Below are 20,776 nucleotides of genomic sequence, written 5' to 3' on the forward strand. Positions count from 1 at the left end.
CACACAAAATATTCGAAACACAGTGTTTTAAAGAGTAATTACAGCAGACTTGTCCCTTACATATACACAATTATTCCTCCCATTTCCTAGTAATAGAAGGGAATGAAGTCCCAACATGCTACCTCATGGAGGAACTGTACAACATCAAGCAAGACTGAAGAGGAAACCATCCCTCACAGAATTCTACTGTGTGAGAGGTCAGGAAGGGCCTATCAGGAGACAGAAAGTTGATCCTAGCACTGGGGATGGCAATTATCTTTGTGTGACAATTCTTAATTGGGAGCTGAAAAATTCTAAAACAGCTTAAAGTTATGACTACAAAACCTGTTAAACTGATTACAAACTAGTGAGTTCTAACTTACTTGGGTGGTCTTTTTGATGTTTGCACAATAAGTCATTAAGACAATCACCAGCACAGGGTCCCATGCAGAAAAGCATATCAAAATGGCTGTCTATGGTTTGCTTGTGTGAGGGAATGGCAAGGGACGTGTGAAAAGGCAACATAATCTGTAAATTGGCCAGGCGGCGGTGGCGCATGCCTTTAACCCGAGCATTCGGAAGGCAAAGGCAGGCGGATCTCTGAGTTCCAGGACAGCCTGGTCTACAGAGTGAGTTCCAGGACAGCCCGGGTTCTTACAGAGAAACCTTGTTTCAAAAAACCAAAATAAACAAACAAACAACAACAAAAACAACACCCAAACAACCCTATAGGTTAATCAAGAAATTGTTCTAGACAAAAGAGCGATGTTTGTGTGAGAGACTGTAAGAGGGTAATAAACTTAGAAGACATCTGCAAACGAGGTCTTCAAATTAAAATGCAGTAACTGTTACTTTTCCTGTCTTCACAGACATTGTCCTGTGACACAATGTACGGACTTTAGGAGACCCACCATTTTTGTGATTATACCACTTTAATAAACAAGCATTTGAATAGCATCCCGTGCAGTACTTGGAAATCACCAAGCTGTGGAGCAGGGAATGGGCACAGCTAACTCAGGACAAGCACTTCTGCGTGCTGACTCGTCCTCTCACCACTTCCCAGAAAGACCAGACAGCTATGACAGAACCACAGGATAACTCCGCAATTATTCAGAAGAGCTCAGTAATTAAAACCACATCATTTTTCCTGCAACCTTTGCACAATGATATTAACAAAGACCTGCCTAAAAAGGGAATGTAATAAATAATAAATATTCCCCTAACTATATCAATAATATATTAGCATATTCAAATGTCTAGAAAGAGTTTCCTAGACTTAAAAACTCCACTTTAGTTCTTTAAGTCACAATGTATATTTATAAAAATAAATACATGCAAAATGTTTCACTAAATGTATGTATAACTTGTTAATAAAAAATATCTACTGAACATTTTAATAGGCCAAATCCTACTCAGTAGCAAAGAAAATGCACTGCTTTTTATCAAGATATACCTCACAGTGGATATTATTATACAGTCTGGGTAAATACTTGCTAACCAACAATGACCCTGGACATCTGATCAACATCAGAGTTTCTTGACTGGAACTATTAAAATTTTAACTTAAAATTGAAAATTACCTCTGAAAAAGCATGGGATAAAACTGGGCTCGCTGACTATAGCAGACAATGAGGACTGCTGAGAAGTCAAGAACAATGGCACTGGGTTTTGATCCTACTGCACATACTAGCTGTGTGGGAGCCTAGGCTGTTTGGTTGTTCACCTAACTAGACCTGGAAGGAGGTGGGAGGTCCTTGGACTCCCCACAGGGCAGGGAACCCTGACTGCTCTTCTGGCTGGTGAGAGAGGGGGAGTTGATTGGGGGAGGGGGAGGGAAATGTGAGGCGGTGACGGGGAGGAGACAGAAATCTTTAATAAATAAATAAATAAATAAATTGAAAATTACCTTTCTTATAAGGTGGTTTTCAGTATCGGCCACATAGATGGCATTATTCACGATAGCTACACCCTGTGGAGAATTAAAAGATGACTCTGAAAACATTCCGTCTTTTCTTCCAGGATTAGGTCCTAAAAGACAAGATAGTTGTGAGACCATTTTTTTTTTTTCACAATAAAAAGCAACTTCTAAGTAACATCCTCCAAATAGATAATTTTAAAAACTGCATTTAATGCTGGAATTTTTAAAAATAAATAACATAGCATTTCAGTATTTCTATCTAAAAATTAAGAAATGGGGCTGGAGAGATGATTCAGCAGTTAAGAGTGCTGGCTGCTCTTCCAGAGGACTGGACTCAACGACCAGCACCCACATGGCAGCTCACAGCTAGCTAACTAGTCTCCTCCCGCCTTAGAGGGCACTGCACACACAGTGCACAGGCATATGTGCAGGCAAAACATCACACACATAGAAAAATGAAGATGCTTGCTACTTCCCTCTATTTCTCTGTATGTCTATTCTGGGTAGAATATAGCAGAAGAAAATAATTTTAAAAGCATTTTAGATACCTGCTACCTAGACTAGAAAGTTAAAAATAACTGACCCATCAGTAGTCAAAAAAAGGATTAAAAAAGATTTATTTTACGTGTGTATGTTTGCCTGCACACATGTATAAGCACATGTGTGTGTCTGGTACCCACAGAGATCAGAGGAGGTCATCAGATCTCCTGGAACTGGAATTACAGATGGTTGTGAATTGCTATGTGGATGTGGGAATGGAAACCAGGCCCTCTGTAAGAACAAGTGCTCTTAACCACTGGGTCATCTCTCCAGCCCCCAAAGGAATGATCTTTTAAAAACAATTTGGACAATAGACTCCTTTGGCAATAAAACACTCCTTCCCTAGAGAAATCTTTGCCCTCAAAACTGCTGTACACAGTACCATAGCTCGAGAGCCACCAGTCTTCCCAAGTCAAGAAGCCCAGGGTGACACCCCTTCCTTCCCTGCTTCCCTGTCCTAAAGTCATGCAACGTTCTCAGGTTTTGGAACACCATGGCTCCAAGGAGGGACAGTCTGACACGGTAATACACAACTGCGGCTTCCCAAAGTCTATAGGTCAGTAGCCACTTCTGTAAAACAGAACTAGTAAAGCCCAGGTTCACAGCCTTACAGGAGTGAAAATGAGGAAATGCAGGCAGCGTGCTCAGAATGAAGCAGGCATGTGGCTGGCCACCACTCACCACTACCAGTAACACTATTATTGTTGTTAACCTCAAGAGATTGCAGAAAAAGTAAGAGATGGGAGAAGAGCTCCATGCAGTCCCTTCAGATCTGCAACCTGGAATATCCCGGAGACACTGCCAGAGTGAAGTGCCTGCGAAACCTGACTATACCACCACCACCAAAATCTGTTAAGTCATGTGAAATCAGTAGTTCTTGAAAACATGTGACCAAAAATATCTTTTTAAAAACTCAGCTGGGGACTGGCAAGCTGGCTTCACAAGGAAAAGAACTTCCCAAGCCCGACAACCCAAACCTGATCCTCTGGCCCATTCTGTGGGAAGAGAGAACCCTGCTGGTGGGGCAGGGAAGCCTCCAGATGGCATGGGCTCAAAGGAACCCACAGCGTCAGCGCACACTGGACTTTTCCATCAGGGGCTAGGGAAAAGACACTCACATTCTCCCTTGAAGGTTTCCTTAGTCTTCTTCTGCATTCTCTTTCTTGATTTTCCTGGTGATTTCTCTTTCTTGATATTTTCCTTCTAGTTCCTTCTAACTCTTTCATTCTTGATGTTTTCCTTCTAGCCCATTTTAACTCTATCTTTATTCTTATCCTTACAGCTTATATACCCCAGCAAAATCTTTCAGGCAATAAAAAAAATTACAGTGTGGTTACATTCTCTTTTTTAAGTGAATGATTATAATAGATACAAAATAGTAAAAAGATAGTATGTTTTCCATATCCCTTACATAATTAAACATTTTACATATTACAGGTGAAAAACAAATTATCCCAACATCCCATATACATTCATACCCAAGCAACTTGTTATAGATTAACCATGTGGCAAGTAAGCTATTCTTCTCAGTCAGGTCTTTTACTGGATGGCTAGGTTTTGCAGTTACAAAGAAAGGGCCAATCACTTTATTACTTATCTTGAAAGGCAATCTTACAAGAAATCTTAAAGGAATCACAAACCTAAACGTTTATACATGAAAAAGAATCACTCAGCTCTACTTTAAATCTTTAGGGCACATAATTTTCTCTAGCAGGAGACTGAAGAAACAGGTGTAAGGAATTAGTCACCACCTTTGGTCATTAGCCAACCATAGCAAGGAAAGTCGTCAGCTAGTAACAACTGGGCTGCTTTGCATTTTTGACCTCAGCTATGCGTCCTTGTGAACTCCAAGGCTTTTCATCTTGAAGCTATTATCAAAACATCTGATCCAACCTGGAGTTAAGGTTTTGTTTCAGCTAATGGTGCACACCGAAGCCTGTGACTGCATCTCTCAGCATTAAGAGAATTAGAGCCAGTCTGGCTCCTGGGGACTCAATTGTTTTTCTTTTTTCTTTTGCTTTTTTCGAGACAGGGTTTCTCTGTGGCTTTGGAGCCTGTCCTGGAACTAGCTCTTATAGACCAGGCTGGCTCGAACTCACAGAGATCCGCCTGCCTCTGCCTCCCGAGTGCTGGGATTAAAGGTGTGCACTACCACTGCCCAGCTTCAATTGTTTTCCTTAATCATTAACTTGAGTTACAATCTATGCAGCTCCTTAGGTGAAACTCATAGGCCTTGGCTGTGTAACACTTCCTTGCATTTATTTTTATTCACCAATACTCTGTATAAACTAACACTATTGTCAATTAGACAGTATTATTATCAGCTAGGAAGAAATTATCTTCACAGTAATGCACAGGTAAAAATGCCCAGAACAGGATGTTTCCATGAGATAAACACACTACATTACAGACAGTTGGGGTCTCCCCACTTCCATTCACACCATGCCAGATACCAGAGAAAGATCCTGGTAGCAAACATGGAAAGGCACAGCAGGGGCAAAAGAAATTCTGGGGTCTGGGGTCTTGGGGCCTTGTCTATTGGAGACTATCAGGGGATTCTTCCTGGTGGGCTGACACTTTGAACTTCAGTTGCCACCTGCTACTCCTGACATGACCACCCGCATCCCCTGACCTCTATGTCAGGACACACAGCACCCTTCTACTCTCCAACACACAATAAATCATAAATATAAGAACTAATATTAGGTGGGTGTGGTGGCTTATGCTTATAAATCTTAGCACACTGCAGGCAGGAGGTCTGCTATGAATTCAAGGTGAGTCTGGGACACAATGAGTTCCAGGCCAGCCTGAGCCAGAGGCAGAGACGCTGTCTAAAACCCACCAGGTCAAAGAGTATGTCGGGACACAGCAGTATTCTTTGAGGCACACTCGAGAACACCATTTGCTGATGTTGTCTGTTAACAAAGAACACTGTTGGGCTGGGTATGGCAGCACATGCCTTTAATCACGATTTAAGAAGCAGAGGCAGGTGGATGCATCTCTGTGAGTCCAGAACAGACTGAGCTACCTAGAGAGTTTCAGGACAGACAGGGCTGCATAGTGAGACCCTGTATCTTAAGAAAGAAGACCTACGCCATTTTGAATGTTATAACAAATTAAAATCTGGGTGAGAAGAAGGCTCAGTTGGTAATGTGCCTCTATACAACCATGAAGATCTGCATTTGGATTGCCAGTGTACACAAAAGCCAGGCATGGTTAGACATACTCTTAATGCCAGAAGAAGGTGGATCTGTATGAGTTGAGGCCAGTCTGGTCTACAAAGAAAGTTCCAGGCCACCTAGGACTTCATAGTTAGACCCTATTTTAAAACAACAAGAGCAGCAGCAGCAACACAGTGGGGGAGGGGGTGGTTAGAGGCCAAAGCAAGGCCATCTCTAGAGTTCAGTGGTTAGCAAGCCTGGCCAAACCAACAAGCTTCAGGTTCACTGGGAGACCCTGCTTCAAAAGATTAGGTGGAGAGCACTCGAGGGGACACACAATCTCATGTGTCAGCATACAGACTCACATGAGCATGTACACACACCACACACACCAAGACCCATAGAGACTAGTAAAATTCAAGACATTTTCAAGCAACAATTCTCATAACTGCCTGTTACAAGTAAAACGAACAAGTAGCACGAAAAGGCTCCACGATCTCAGCTGACACAAAAGATGAGAGCACTTGGCGATGAGCAATGGCTGAGGAGCAGCTGATCTACTCCATGTGTAAAATGTTTCCTAGGCCATGAGATGGGATGGGCGGTAAGGACACGACCCCTCCCCTGACTAATTTGTTGTGTGTCAGTCAGTTCAGCCCAGATAAGCGGATCAGTCTGAATGTACTTAGGAGATTTTGACTAACAGTGCAGATGGAAACCAGAGGCATGTTCTTGTCTAAGGCAGAGAGATATGGAATGAGATGGCCTGTACTCTCATGGAAAGGGGAGGCACCCAGATGTATGCTTTAGTTCTTAAAGACGAAAGAAGAGAAAAATAAAATCATGTACAAATCCTAGCCTGTTTACTTTATAATCTAAATACCGAGTTTCTTGGTTACTGTCCTGAGTTCCTGTCTTGAAAACTATATGAATAGTATCTTGTTAGAGAAGAAAACATGAAACTTCTACTAAAAAAATCATTGACCTAAAATTTTGGCATATTTCCACGAGTAAAAGAGACATTTTTATTTAAAAAAAAACAGGATGGAACACACAAATATACCTAAAAACCATATAACTTAATGATTTCCTCCTTTTGACAGGGAGTTTCTGGGTTCTGTTTGTTCTGAAAAGGAAAGGGAGGTTAACTCGGATACCACAGACTAAATAACCAAATAACTTGGTGATAAAGTCAGAAGCCAATTCAGGCTGTTTTGTATATTTATTTGAACTATTTTTAAACTGAAAAATATATTACATAGTATGTTAGAAGCAAACCTTACCTCCAATGCTATATTGAATCTGTCCATTTTTCTGAATGACCAGGATTCGATGGTGCCCAGTGTCTGCGACCACCAGTCTACCTGTAGCGTGGTCTGAGGCTACTTTGCCAGGGAACAGCAGTGGTGAAGGTGGCAGAGACTCTTTGAAGAGTTTTATTCCAACTTTTCCATCTCTGATCTGTCCCCTGTCTTTGTAATACTTTAAAGCGATAGAAGTATATGAAAATAGTTTATCTTTATGTCCCTCTCCAATCAAAGAAAACAGCATGTTTCCACGAGGTCCCAGTATGACCAGTGTTGGCCAGCAGGAGACTTCAAGCTCCTGCCAGAGGCTGGCGTCTGCGTCGTTAACCACAGGGTGGGTGATGTCGTATCGTAGGATAGCACTCTTGATATTGTCTGAGACTTTTTCATTTGGAAACTTAGCTGAGTGAACACCGACAATCAGAAGACCATCTGAAAATGGAAAGTATATTAGACACTATGAAATCTTAAAAACATCAGCCATATATTATTTTGCTCAATAATAGAAACAATCCACAGATTCAAAAGGAATTACAATAGTGCACTTAATTTATTTAAACATATGTATACAAAATTCACAATCACAGACAGTCTTGATTTCTACATATAAACACATAGGATCAGACTCATGTGCGGGACTGTTTTTCAGATAAAGCTACAGTCATAGGGAGGCACAGCACAGCAAGGCAGGAGCCAGGTGTTACCAAGCCAAAAGCTCCATAGTCAGCTGAAGCCATATGGGCATCTAACACTCTAACTGAACCCATTGCATTCTGGGCAGAGAACCAGGGAGGCTGGAGAGTGAGGGGGAAGCAGTGAGAATGTTCATGTCTCAGCTTACGAAACTGCACTTGCACACAGGAAAGACCAACAGAGCACACAACTGCTGAGCACTGAGAACTGAATTACTGCGTAGACAGGAAAGCCAGGTACGGATGAGCTGAGGGGTAGAGGAGTGGCTCAGTGGTTAGGAGATTGCTCCTCTCACAGAGGACATACCAGGCGCCTGGCACTCATATGGTAGCTCACATCCATTTGTAACTCCAGGTTCAGAGTACTCAGCGCCCTCTTTTGGTCTTGCAAGCACTGCAGGCATGTGTAGCACATACACACACACAGGCAAAATACTCAAATGCATAAAATAAAAACAAATACCTTTTCTAAAGGATGAGAACTTATTATCAGAAGTAACTGGGCTGAATGGCTACTAAATGAAGCTAAAAACATCTATCAGGACTTCAATAGAACCCAAGTTCCAAAGTTCCACACATTATACGATTTCAACATCTCAGGGACAACTCGAAACTATGGCTTTACAAAGAATGGTAACCCAATTCCTGGTCATCCAGAGCCACAGCGAGAACACGACTCAAACAAGTACCACAAAAAAGGGTATGTGCTTTGTCATCAAAGGACATAAAAAACAAACAAGATATTGATGCCGATATAGAATCATTTGATTTAGTAGAGACTTAAAACAGCTTTGAAATTGTGTCCCATGAAGTAAAAGAAAAACTCAAATGAAATGAATGAAAAGACAGAAACTATAAACAGAGAGATGAGACTGCAAAGGAAAAACTAAATGAGAATGTTAGAGCCGAAAGCCGGGCAGTGGTGGCATAGACCTTTAGTCCTAGCACTCGGGAGGCAAAGGCAGGTGGATCTCCGAGGCCAGCCTGGTCTACAGAGTTAGTTCCAGGACAGTTAAGGTTACACAAAGAAACCCTGTGTCAAAATAACAAAACAAAGTAAGCGTTGAAAACACATACTTGAAACAAAGAAATTGAACACGCTCGCTGGAAAACAGGTGCAGGGGAAAAGGCCTGGAGCCCACAGGCAGCTTATGAGAAAATAAAAACAAACACAACTTCCTCAGGCAACTTGAGAGCAGTTTAGGAAATCTAAGGAGTTGCAAGAATCCAAGAGGAAAAGAGAAGAAACTTGGGTAAAGCAGACATTTGAATAATGTCTAATCTTCAGATTTTGGCTAACAGCAGAAGCCTACACAACTCAAGGTCAGTACACCACCAAGACCCAACTAGAAGAAAAACATGTCTTGGTAGATCATAACCAAACTGTCAAAAAACAGTGACTAGACAAACAAAAGACAACCAGACAACCGTGGAATCAGCTTTTAAAAACCTCGTGAGGAGTGGTTGCCTGGGAACTGGATAGAGGTGGGGAGAAGTGGGAAGGACTTGAAACTTTGGCCAAATTATTTATCCTTTATCACCTTTCTAACTTGTGAGAAGAAGAAAATATCAGGTATGACATCCTAGGTTAAATGAATTAAGAGGTAATCTTCTGTAGGGAATTGAGTATAGTACTCAGTATACAGTGAAACCTCACCTAATTTAACCACTGTTTTTTAATTTAAAAAAATTAACTTCTCTAAATTTCAAAAGAAATCAGCAAAATTGAGCTGCAAAGAAAAGACATCACATTGAGAAACAGAGGATGTAACCTGATATACATATATACACTCACATGACTAAACATGCACAGGTGCATGGGCTCATCTAGTTATAGGAAAAGATTGGACTCTAACATTCTCCTGTACATGAGACACAGCCTACAGAAATCAATCAAGCTAAAAATAAAAGAGACACAAAATCTTAACAGGCTAAGGGGGGGGGGCACCAGGAAATGGGAACTGTGGCACCCCCACCCCAGCTCTCTACCTATGTACAAAAAAGGGCACCTGTTAGTCGCTCCTTATCTAAAGCTACGAGGGTTCTAGTTTATCCTTCTTCCTTTCTGTACCCTGTTGGGGAATATTATTTTAAGGTGAGTGTTGCTTTTGTTTATGCTGCATTTGTTTAACTTTGTGAAGTTGCATTACTTTGCCTGCCTAAAACACCTGATGTTCTAATAAAGAGCTGAATGGCCAATAGCGAGGCAGGAGCAAGGATAGGCGGGACTGGCAGCAGAGAGGAAATACAGAAACGAGGCAAGGAGAGCAAGAGAACGAGGAAGACATCCGGGGCCAGCCACCCAGCTACACAGCAAGCCACAAAGAAAGAAGTAAAGAAAGGGATATAAAATTAGAGAAAGATAAAAACCCAGAGACAAACGGTAGTTGTGATAATTTGAGTTAAGAAAAGCTGGCAAGAATGAGCCAAACTGAGGTTATTTATAAGCAATAACAAGCCTCTGTGCATTTATCAGGGAGCTGGGTGATGGGCCCTTCAAAGAGCCAAGAGTGAAACTTCGCACAATGGGACCCACAGCTCATCTGCACTGCAATACTAGACAGAAGCAATGGCCCCGTGTAGACTGTTCAGCCAGCTCTGCCATTATGTAGGTCAGCTCCTACAGTAAATCCTCCCGTTACCTCCCGTGGCTCTGTTTTGTCAGAACAAACGGTGGCCACCACACAAACCTCTATCTACACTGCTATTTTCATCCCAGCTCTGCATCTTCATGAATGATACCTTCATCCAACCATGGCAGTTTCCCTCCTTACCCAGAATTAGGTGAGAGCTCCCCTATAGGACACTCCTCAGCAATGGCTGGTGTACACACTAGCCAGGAATCCTTCAACTTCCAAGTTTGTTACAGTCCATTGGGACAACTCAACCAGTCTAATGCACATAGTTTGTAACTAACTTTTTATCTGAGCTCTTAAGACTTTTCTCTTTTTATATGGGGGGGTGGTCTGTAAAGTTTAACAGTTCCATTAAGCTGTCCCTAGGACTTTTCTGGGCTAATATCCTGGTACCTGACAGGCCCTCTGAAGATGAAGAATCAACATTCTTTTTTCTCCATATTCAGTTTCCTTCTGTTCTAATTTCAGGTATGAGTTTGGAGTGGTTGTTGTGACTTTGAGGTTCTCCAAGTAGTCTTATGCTGCACCTTCTTTGCTTGTCTTCTCGTTCTGTCATTTTGTCCCTCCACTGTTTTATCCTGTGCTTAGCTTATTCCCACCCCAGAGCCCCCGCCCCCATGTTTCAGTTCAGCACCACCCACTCCTTTATTATCTGCATTTATCCCCTTGGACATCTTCTAATAGAATCTTGAATTTTTTGTTTCTTAAATTCAATCAATATCTACTTCTTCTTTTTCTTTTTAGTTTGTAATGTTTCTGATCCAGGTTGGTTTCCATTAGTCTCGAATGCTGTTTGAAGCTAGCACTCCAGGAGGGAACACTACAGTTGTCAAGTCTGTGGCTATTAATGACAACTGTCACACATTCTCTTTACTGTACACAGCTGTCATCACCTTTACCGTTTGTTTTTGTGGACAAGGTCCCTAGCTTGAGAGCGCCCTCTTCTGACCGCTGTTTTCTGTGCAGGTGCCTTTGTGGACATCATTTATGGAGGGGTTACATTATCTAATTCTCCTTCACTTATATGGATCCTTTACATCCTCTTTGGCTTGAGGGATCCATCCGAGTGAAGCCACGCCCTGCCTGTATGCTTATCCTAAACCGACACTTCTCCAAGCTTTCCATTCTCATCCCTCCGGAACACTGAAGAGCTGTGATCCAGGCATTCACCTCGATGTTCAGCGTGTGCACCTCGTATTAGGGCATTTCTTACCAGGGACGAAGGGACTATTCTGTGTGTTTGACTCAGTCTTCTGAACTGCTCTGCTTTTTCTTTCTTTTTTCAAAACTGTTACATTTTATTTTTTTTCTTTAACTTTTTATTTAAAATATTTTCACAGTTTGAGGGTATAGTCTGTGATAGCCCCCAAGTCCTGGTGGAGGAGAGTGAGGCGCCTGCAGTCAGGAGGCGAAGAGTACTAAACACTAGCAGTATTCTGCAAGCTTCTCCTTTCTATTCAGTCCAGGAACCCAGCAACACAGACTGCTGCCCCTCAAAGGTAAGGTGGATTTCCACACTTCAATCATCCTGATACAGTCAATCCCTTAGGCATGCCCAGAGACCTGTCTCCTAGATAACCCTAGATCCTGTCAAGTCGACAACATTAACTACCACAGGTGGCTGCCATTCTCCTTAAGTTTGGAAGTAACAGACGAAGTTCTGTTTAACATCATATTTAAAATTTACATAAAATAATTGATTAAATAAATGTAATTCAGCCTCAGAACAAGTCTTTTAATGAAGAGAAACCAGCATAAGCACAAGTCAGAGATCCCTGCCTGCTCTACTGTATTTGACAAGGGGTTGAGATACAGACGGGGAGATGGCAAAGATAACTGCATGAGAATCAAAGACAAGAACTGCAAAAGCATTTGCATGCACGTGATATAATCAGTATAGCAGAAAAATCCTTGACAATTAGCTTAAAAGATTCAGCAATTCTGAAATAAAATTAACATGAAGATATCCTTTATATATCAAACAATAAGCAGTTATCAACTTAAAGAAAAAGCTACCTGCATGATAAACTGCCACATTAAGTGTGTGGAACGGTGTCTCAACAGGTGAAAGTTAAGACGCTTTGCTGAAGCAGTAGGAGGAACAGACACACAGACAAACATACTCTCGACTAGCAGGAATGCAAGTGAGCATAATCCCATGATGGGGAGTTTAGAAATATGCCACAGAATGACTTCTGCAATCTCACTTGTAGGAAATGACCATAAGAGAGCCCATCAGCAGTGAAAACCTGTCTCTCCATCAGATTATTCACTGTAACGACTGAGAAAGAACCTGAGAGCCGGCATGCAGGGAAACAGCTGAATGAAAGACACAGTACATATACTGTGAAATACTAGGCACAAAATGTCTCAAGTGCAGCACTTCCTGTTTAGGAGAAAAGGTAATAAATGAGATAAAGTACAAGGCAGAAGAAGGTAGGAAAACCGGTGCATGAATGGCAAACCTTTCCGTTTAGTTCTCACTGTGAAAACCAGGCTGTATCTTCTCTCTCTCTCTCTCTCTCTCTCTCTCTCTCTCTCTCTCTCTCTCTCTCTCTCTCTCTCACACACACACACACACACACACACACACACACACACACACACGGTAATGGAGGTGCTAAAATGAAACATAAGGGGTAACAGGTGACTCCTCCTGCCCTTCAGATGAACACTGTGACTGCTGGGGGGAGGCAGGTGGAAAGACTTGTTTAGGTCTTTGAGAGGGACTGAACTAAATACAAAGTCAGCTTAGGAACCATGAGCTCCTTAGAGATAGGGTAACTTTGGGGGATGGGCTATGAAAGCACAGGAGGAACTAGAAATACTCTGGTGTGAAAAGGAAGTAGTCCAAAAATGGCATGAGCACAGGAGGCAGCTTGCGGGGCAAGACACTGACTAGATCTAGGACAAGGCAAACACTGAAATAAATAACAGCAATGATTCCAAATTAGCTAAATTCAAATAAGGACTCAAAAGTTAAGCCATTTATGCATATTATATAGCTCTAATAATATTAATCAAAGTGTGTCATGACACTTCCTACCCACTTTCCCCTAAACAATAGCTCAGCGATGAGAGATGAAATGAGGTGGAGAGTGATGGAGAAGATTCAGGGAGAGAAGACAGCACAGACAACGAGGACGGAAGCTCGAGGTCTTAAGAACAATCAGGAAGAAAGAGCCTGCCTTGAAAATCATGGTCAGAATTTAGCCCTTTATCCTAAATGCAATGGAAGTTATGTGGAAAATGAAACACAAGTATCAGAGATACTTCAAACTGAATCATAACCTTCCCCTCCAGATCCATACTTTCTTTGGTGTTTTCTGTTATCAAACATGCAATTCTAAAAGCAAGAACCCCATCTAGAATGTCTCCATAATAACCCATGAGCTGCCTTCATTAATCCATATTGAATTCATGACTACGCCCTACTGCTCTAACCCCCTACAGCTGGTTTCTGCCTGTTACCCCATCTCATAGAGCAGAACAGCATTACCAGGCCTTCCATATCCATCTGTAGAGATCACAAGGACCGTGTGCCCAGTACCTGCGCTAACAGGCTCCCACTTTCTCTAGCACAGGCAGAAGGCTTGCCATGTCTAAGCTGTGCAGAAACTGTGTGGTTTTGGCCAAATAAGTGTTTTCATCTAGGGAGTCTGGTATTCTGGAACAGGCCACAGAAAAGAAGCTGCTCCTGCAAGCACCTCCAGTACAAATCATGGGAGAGGAACCTAACAACTGGCAGTATGTCCCCTGGCTGGCAGTGTGCAAAAGGTGTCCCAGCTCCTGGCTGGAGGAGCTGTGTGCTGTGTGTCCATGGAGAGTGGCCTGACACCTTGCGTGTGCTCTCCCCAAATCTGGTCCTTCCTAGCCCCTCTTGACCTTGATCGAGTTCTTTCACTGTGATCACTTGGAGCCACAAAGGCAACTATCTTGGGAATCCTAGGTTCTAAGTCCTCACTGCTCCTTTATAAGAACTATCATTGAGGGTGGCTTGAAAAATAAAATGAATTGAAAGTAAAATTGTTTGGTTAAAAGCATCACCTCAGCCCCTAACATTCTTATCCAAAAAAATCTGGAATGTTTGTTTGGAGTTACCAGGATTTTCATATAGTAGCATATTATTGTAGCAATGTTTCTTGGAAATTACAAGTCTGAGACCACTTACCAAGGCAGGTTCCAAAGCTTAGAAATGTATTCCACAAACAATATTCACAAGAGCCACATGCAGAGACACAGAGAGTCAGTCAGTCTGTGGCAGTGGCTCCTAACTTTCCTAACACTGTAGCCTTTCAACACTGTTACTCATGCTGTGGACCCCAACCATAAAATAAGCTCGTTACCACTTCATAACTGTAATTTTGCTACTGTCATGAATTGTAATGTAAGTATCCGATATGAAGGGGTCATAACCCACAAGTTGAGAACCGCTGGTCTACAGTCTACCAGCCTTGCAATAAGCCACTTGGGTAGCAAATCACATCCCATAATATGCTAGCAAACTAGCTCTTTGATTTGATGGAATGATCAAAAACAATTTACAAAATTCCTTGATTTATAGTGTTTGTTGATTCTCATGGTCTAAATACTTCCCCTATGGCCAGTTTCAAGTTTATAGCTGCCTCATAAAACTGTCTATATAGAGAGAGAGCAAATGACCCCACCGCTGGTAAAGAGACTGGATTTCTCCACAGGGGCACAAGTTTACCTCCATAATGTTAATTTTAAAGACAGAAGTTAAGCGCCCCCTCCTTGTTTGGAAATGGCATTTCACTCTGTAATTCAGGCTGTGCTCAAACTCCTCCCTCTCCACAGACTCCTGTGTGTGGGTGCTTGGCCCATAGGGAATGGCACTATTAGGTGTGGCCTTGTTGGAGGAAGTGTGCCACTGTTGAGGCAGGCTTTGAGGTCTCCTTTGCTCAAGCTATGCCCAGTGTGGGACACAGTCTCTTTCTGCTGTGGATCAGGATGTAGAACTTCCCCAGCAGCACTACCTGCATGCTGCCATGCCAGTCATGATGATAACGGACTAAAGCTCTGAAACTCTAAGTCACCCCAATTAAATGTTTCCATTTATAAAAGTTGCTGTGGTCATGGTGTCTCTTCACAGCAATAGAAGCCCTAAGACATTCAGCTTCCCCAAAGCAATGTGCTTTACCCTCTCTGAGAAGTGGATGATGGAGGGGGTGGGGTGGAAAGTGGAGGGGATGGGAGGAGGGAAGGGAGTGGGAACTGGGATTGGTATGCAAACTATTAAGGTAATTAAAATTTAAAAATTTACATACATTTATTTTATACAATAATGGATTTTGCCATCTTAATGCTTCTTATTCAGATTTGTTCCACATTTTCTAAAAACACTCCTGAAGCACGCTCAATAAATGTGCTGGCTTGAATAAGAGACACAGGCACAAACTACCCAGGGCATGATAAAGCACAGCTCTTGAATCTATACACATCAATTTTAGATTTTTTAGTCATTTGTAAATCTTTCAGCTAGTATTGTAAAAATAGAATATATTATAGCTAAAAGCATCTAAATCTTTATTTGTATTTTTAGATTTTGCCAGCGGTCTTGTTCGCCTACATTCTAAGATATCCGGCATTTGTGCATACACATAGTCCAGGACAACATATGTTCAGAGGACCAGCGGCCCCAATTTGTTCACACAGCTTACCGATGCATTTAAACTTAACTACATGAAACCATTTTATTAATTTTACTCATGTTGTCAACAAAAAATCAAAACCTGATTATTTTCCAACCTGGACAGCAAACTCTAAGCACAATGCTTCCGACCTCCAGAAGCTCTAATGCTGTAAGAGGATTTCCCCGTGTGCTTTGGAAAATATTAACTGCAACAAATCATCTTTCAAAGATGCAAGGTCAAAGGAAAAGGATCTGCTGTGCTTTGCCCTCCACTGTGCTTTACGCCAGAGGCCTAACGGCATTTCCTGCGAAGTAATTTAAACCTTTGCACTGTCACACAGAGAGGAGCAACGATTTGGGGCCAGATGTTTCACTTTTCTCATAGAACAAATTTAGTTAAGCCTGGGATAGAAAAAGACTTTTCTAAATATCTCATCATGAAAAAGTAAATTAGGCAGGAACCCTCAGACAAAGCCTGAACTCTAAATTCTGGTTCTCAATTCAGCGAACTGTTATCACTAAGTTTAACCCATGCTCATGAGGAAGCCCATGGAAACCAGGCACAGCCAGGCTAGTGGCAGCTGGGAGGCAAATCAGGGGCTCTAGAAACGGAGGGCCAACCTGACAGCACAGGAAACGGCGTTTTCCTGCTCACAGGTTAGGACCACGCCTAGAAGCACGCACCACAGTCTTGGAGCAAAGGAGCTAAGTACAACCGTCTGTGAGTAAGCAATCAGAAGCAGATACCTGTATCAGAGAACCTGCGTTCCAGGGCGTGGAGATCAGGCAGCACGTGGATACAGTTAATGCAGCAATACGTGAAGAAATCGAGGACAACCACTTTCCCACACAGGTCCTTGTGAATGGAGAGAGGCTCTTCTGTGTTCAGCCACTCTAACCCTGGGATTTACAAAACAAAAATACAACCACTGAAGAAAACAAGAAAGAACAAGGGGTAATTGACCTACACTGCCAACTAAAATGTGAACCTTTTCTCCAAGATGAGTGCAAGTAGTCACACACGTTAAGAGACGACAGCACTGAAGTCTGTGGTATCTGAATTATTATTGTTTCTACCTGGGCTCTTTTCCATTACTAAATAAGAGAACGTCTTCATGACTGTAACCAGGTAGGTGATGTACGATTTAATGAAAAAGCTCACGTGGAGATTAAAGGCTCAGAGGGAAGAAGCAGGAGGATGGATGGTAACAGGCTAAGAATGGAAAATCCGCTGTTATGAGGCAACTGCAAGCGTAGTAAAAAACAAAAAAAAAAAAAAGTACTAAATTCTCTCAGAAATAGTGGACTAGTCTAGGGGAAGCGAATAAAATCAACACAGTTAATCAAAAACATGAGGAAATAGGAATTATTTTAATAATCTATCTGCACGTGTAATTAAATATAAAAGCAATACCAAAAACAAGGTCAAGTTTAAAAAGCAGATATGGAAAAGATCAGGATGCATGCAAGGGTAAACATAAAGTGCTTAAAATAATCTTACAAAAGAGAAGTTACCATGTTCTAGAGTTGGACGGAACCCTAAGTATAAAATAACATTTTAAATGCAAAGTTAGAAGAAACATTAACACTAATGAAGACATGTTACCTTCCCTTCAAAGAAAAATAGGAACTTAAACTGTATAGTTTTTTTAATTAATTAATTAATTTAAGATTTCTGTCTCTTCCCCACCGCTAAATGTATAGTTTTTTTAATACAGAATTTATTAGTTGACAATGACTCAAAATTTTAACCCTTTAGTATGAAGATTTTGTTAAATTAAAAGGTATAGCATCCTTATTTAACTCATTTAAGAAAACAAGGATATTTATTGCTTATAAGTAAATAAACAAAGCTATTTAAGCACGAATTATAGCTCAGAGTAGACAGAAATAGTTTAAAGACACTAAAAGCCATAGTTGGATAGGGAACACAGACACAGGAGTCCCCCCTGGTCCTTTCCGCGGGTACTGAGCCTGGCCAGTGGCCCTCTTGCATCTTTACGTGTTGCCTTACTTAGCCACCTTCGCAGTTCCAGGCACAGGGCAGAACTGTGCAGTTCCTTTTCTGTGTTCACAATCTGATGGGTTAACATGCACTCTCGCTACAGATCTCAGAACCACAGCACAGGACTGCTCTGTAGAGTCAGGAAAGTCACCTTCTCATTTACAAGAGGAACTTCATGGCTTCTTTGTGGCACAGCCAGCAATCATCATTACTCCTGCACTTTGGGCCATTATGAAGTGGATAGATTGTCTAAGCACAAGCACTGATCTGAAAACCAAGACAAGGGCTGAATGGCTCATGGTGAGGAGCAGCACACAGGATGCTGAGATGTGGCAGGGCTGGCTAGTCATGAACAGACAGAAGACGGACATGCTGGAGAAGACACAGGAGAGCCGTTTCACCGTGCTACTTAGAATAATGTACAACTTAAAACTTAGGGAGAGTTCTTTTAGGGAACTTTTCATTTACTATTTTGAGGTGATTAACTAGAGGGTTCCTGAAACCAGACATAAATGGAGACTATGGTAGCAAGGAGGACGGCCAATAACAGGAACTACAGTTACTCCATTTTAACAAAATTCCAGAAAAGATTATCTCAAATCAACTTAGTATTTCCACCAAATACTTTAAAGGTCTCAGGGTTCAATAAACATTTAATTATTTCTCCTTATAAGTATTATATACCTAATTGATGACACAAAACTATTAATTAAATCAACTAATTAACACGTATTTCTCATCCCACATGCAAGAAATTTAAGATTGTGTCTCTATAAATTGTTAAAAGCGACGTATTGAGGACACAGAGTGTTATCACACTGAAGTTATTGTGCTAGGTGTTCACAGATATAATAATGTATGTTCAGCAGCAATGATTACAACGAATACAATGACTGACCAACTCAGTAAGTCTCCTTGTTACCCAAGAATTTGCCTGAATTCCCTCCACATAATAACCCTGTAAATATTAGCTCCACTTTACAAGCGAAAACAAACCAAGACCTGGAGAAGCCAAGCAATGTGTTGAAAAGCAAAAGGCTAACAAAGAAGGAACAGGGGCTTAGTGTTGGTCGGCCTGGACCTGCCCATCAGACTGCAGGTGGCAGCTTCTGAGGCGTGGGTCCTCTCTCAGTTATCACTGAGCTACAACCGCATCGTTCATTTTTAGCGTGCTGTCCTTAACAGTCGAGTCCAGCAGACTATCAAGCTATCTGGAAAACAAAGTCCGATTATTTCTCATGAGTATGCCTTGAGTCACAGTGGTCAAATACCACAGTAGTAAGGTAAACTGAAAGGCTCTCCCAGAAGTCTAGCTGATGGCTTGCTGGTTTCTAACAGTGTATTTCCTCCTTGCTTTATTACAAAGCTTTCAGGCGATATGAATACACCTGTATATATGTCTTTGCTATTTTGAAGTTTCTCTGATGGGATAAACCTCTGCACTGCCATGTTTTTTCAATTCCACACTATTTTAAATCCACTGTAATAATAAAGGGGAAAAGGTGGGAACCCCCTTAAGTCAAGTGCAAAAGGGTAAGAAAGACACTGACATTCAAGACTGTCGTGGGACGGAAGAGGTACTGATACATCCTGAGGGACGTGAACCCTGCCACAAGTGACCAATTAACTATGCATGCGGTTTCAGTGTCCCGCCAGGACCCACGCCAACAGCAGCAAGCTAAACAATGACACTCCCAAGCGAAGGTAAGGCAGCATTTTGTTTAAACTACTCTGCTGGGAGTATCTATTTCCTCGTGCTCTGACACCCACACAGCTAGGATTCAACCCTGGCTGCTGAACTAAAACGGACCCTAGTTTTTAAAACTCAGTAGGTCCGCCACCGCTTTGAACGTGGAAGCGCGCGCGGCAGGGCTAGAAAAAGCATCAGCTCTGAGGTCTGCAGAACGTAGTGTAGTTCGACTCTAGTGTTAGCAAATGGGCAAGTGCCCTAGTCCTCCTGGGACTCAGTTTCCTTAACTGTAAGGCAAGACACACGAGAGCGCCCTGGAGGTAGTACCGAGCCTCAGGGAAACTCTCTCCCGGAATGCTTAAAACAGTCTGTGTTGCACGTAGAAATGATCGATAAACATCGACGGGAATAAGAGGCGGTGAAGGGACAGGGTGGTCCGGGTACCCCGGTCACTGGAGACCGAAGCCTCTCAACATCCATGGGGCCCTGAGGTCATTCATGGGCGGCAGGCCAGGCAGAGATGCGAACACTGGTCCTCACCCTCCAGAGCACCCCGCGCCCCCGCGTGTCGCCACTCTGGAACTCCTCAGGGACGTGGGCGGATCGCAGGGACCAGCGCCCCTGCCAGCAGGCGGGAAGGGCTCCGTCCCCCACCCCGAGGAAGGGGAGGACCCGCGAGGGGCCCCGTCCCCGACGCCAGCCCCTCACCTTCCGGCAACTCGGGCACCGCTAGGTCCTGCTCCCAGCCGTCCACCTTCTGCAGATACTGGTAGATCAGGTCGTCCTTCTCCTGCTGGGTGACGGCGTCCAGCAGGGCGTACTCGAGCGAGGTCTGCGCGGGCAGCAGGCCCGAGAGGCTCGCACTGCGCGCTGCGGGGGCCGCCATGTTGGGCGAGCAGCCGAGGGATCCGGGATCGAGGGCGCGGCTCGGACCGACGCGCCGCCGCCCTCCCACCTCGGAGCGGTGCCCGGCCCGCCCCGATCTGCGCTACCCGCGTTTCTGTCTATCCTAAGCCTTCGTTCTGACGCCAGGGGCCAAAGGGCCGTGCTTCCCCGGCACGTAACCAAACTCCTGCGCGGCCCTCCCCGCCCCTTCCAGGTCCCGGGCCGCCGCCGCGAAGCCTGGACGTTCGGAACGCCAGATTCGACACGGGAAAGGCCCCCTCAGGTCGCGCCCTAGAGGGCCTGGGGAACC

General features: G+C 43.0%; 1 protein-coding gene across 1 annotated transcript in view; it reads right to left on the reverse strand.

The window, feature by feature from the left end:
* Nhlrc2 (NHL repeat containing 2) overlaps window positions 1–20,634 on the reverse strand; it is a 45,176-nt gene extending 24,542 nt beyond the window's left edge. Inside the window, exons 1-4 of the mRNA XM_050144780.1 lie at window positions 20,290–20,634; window positions 16,634–16,786; window positions 6,882–7,337; window positions 1,886–2,007 (exon numbers count right to left, since the gene is read on the reverse strand). Coding sequence (XP_050000737.1) covers window positions 1,886–2,007; window positions 6,882–7,337; window positions 16,634–16,786; window positions 20,290–20,467 — 909 coding nt within the window. The 5' untranslated portion in view covers window positions 20,468–20,634. The remainder of the gene's footprint in view (window positions 1–1,885; window positions 2,008–6,881; window positions 7,338–16,633; window positions 16,787–20,289) is intronic.
* Between the last annotated feature and the right edge of the window lie 142 nt (window positions 20,635–20,776).

Source organism: Alexandromys fortis, unplaced genomic scaffold (genome assembly GCF_014885135.2).
Source record: "Alexandromys fortis isolate MF-2015 unplaced genomic scaffold, M_Fortis_MF-2015_v1.1 scaffold_16, whole genome shotgun sequence".
Lineage (NCBI taxonomy): Eukaryota > Metazoa > Chordata > Mammalia > Rodentia > Cricetidae > Alexandromys > Alexandromys fortis.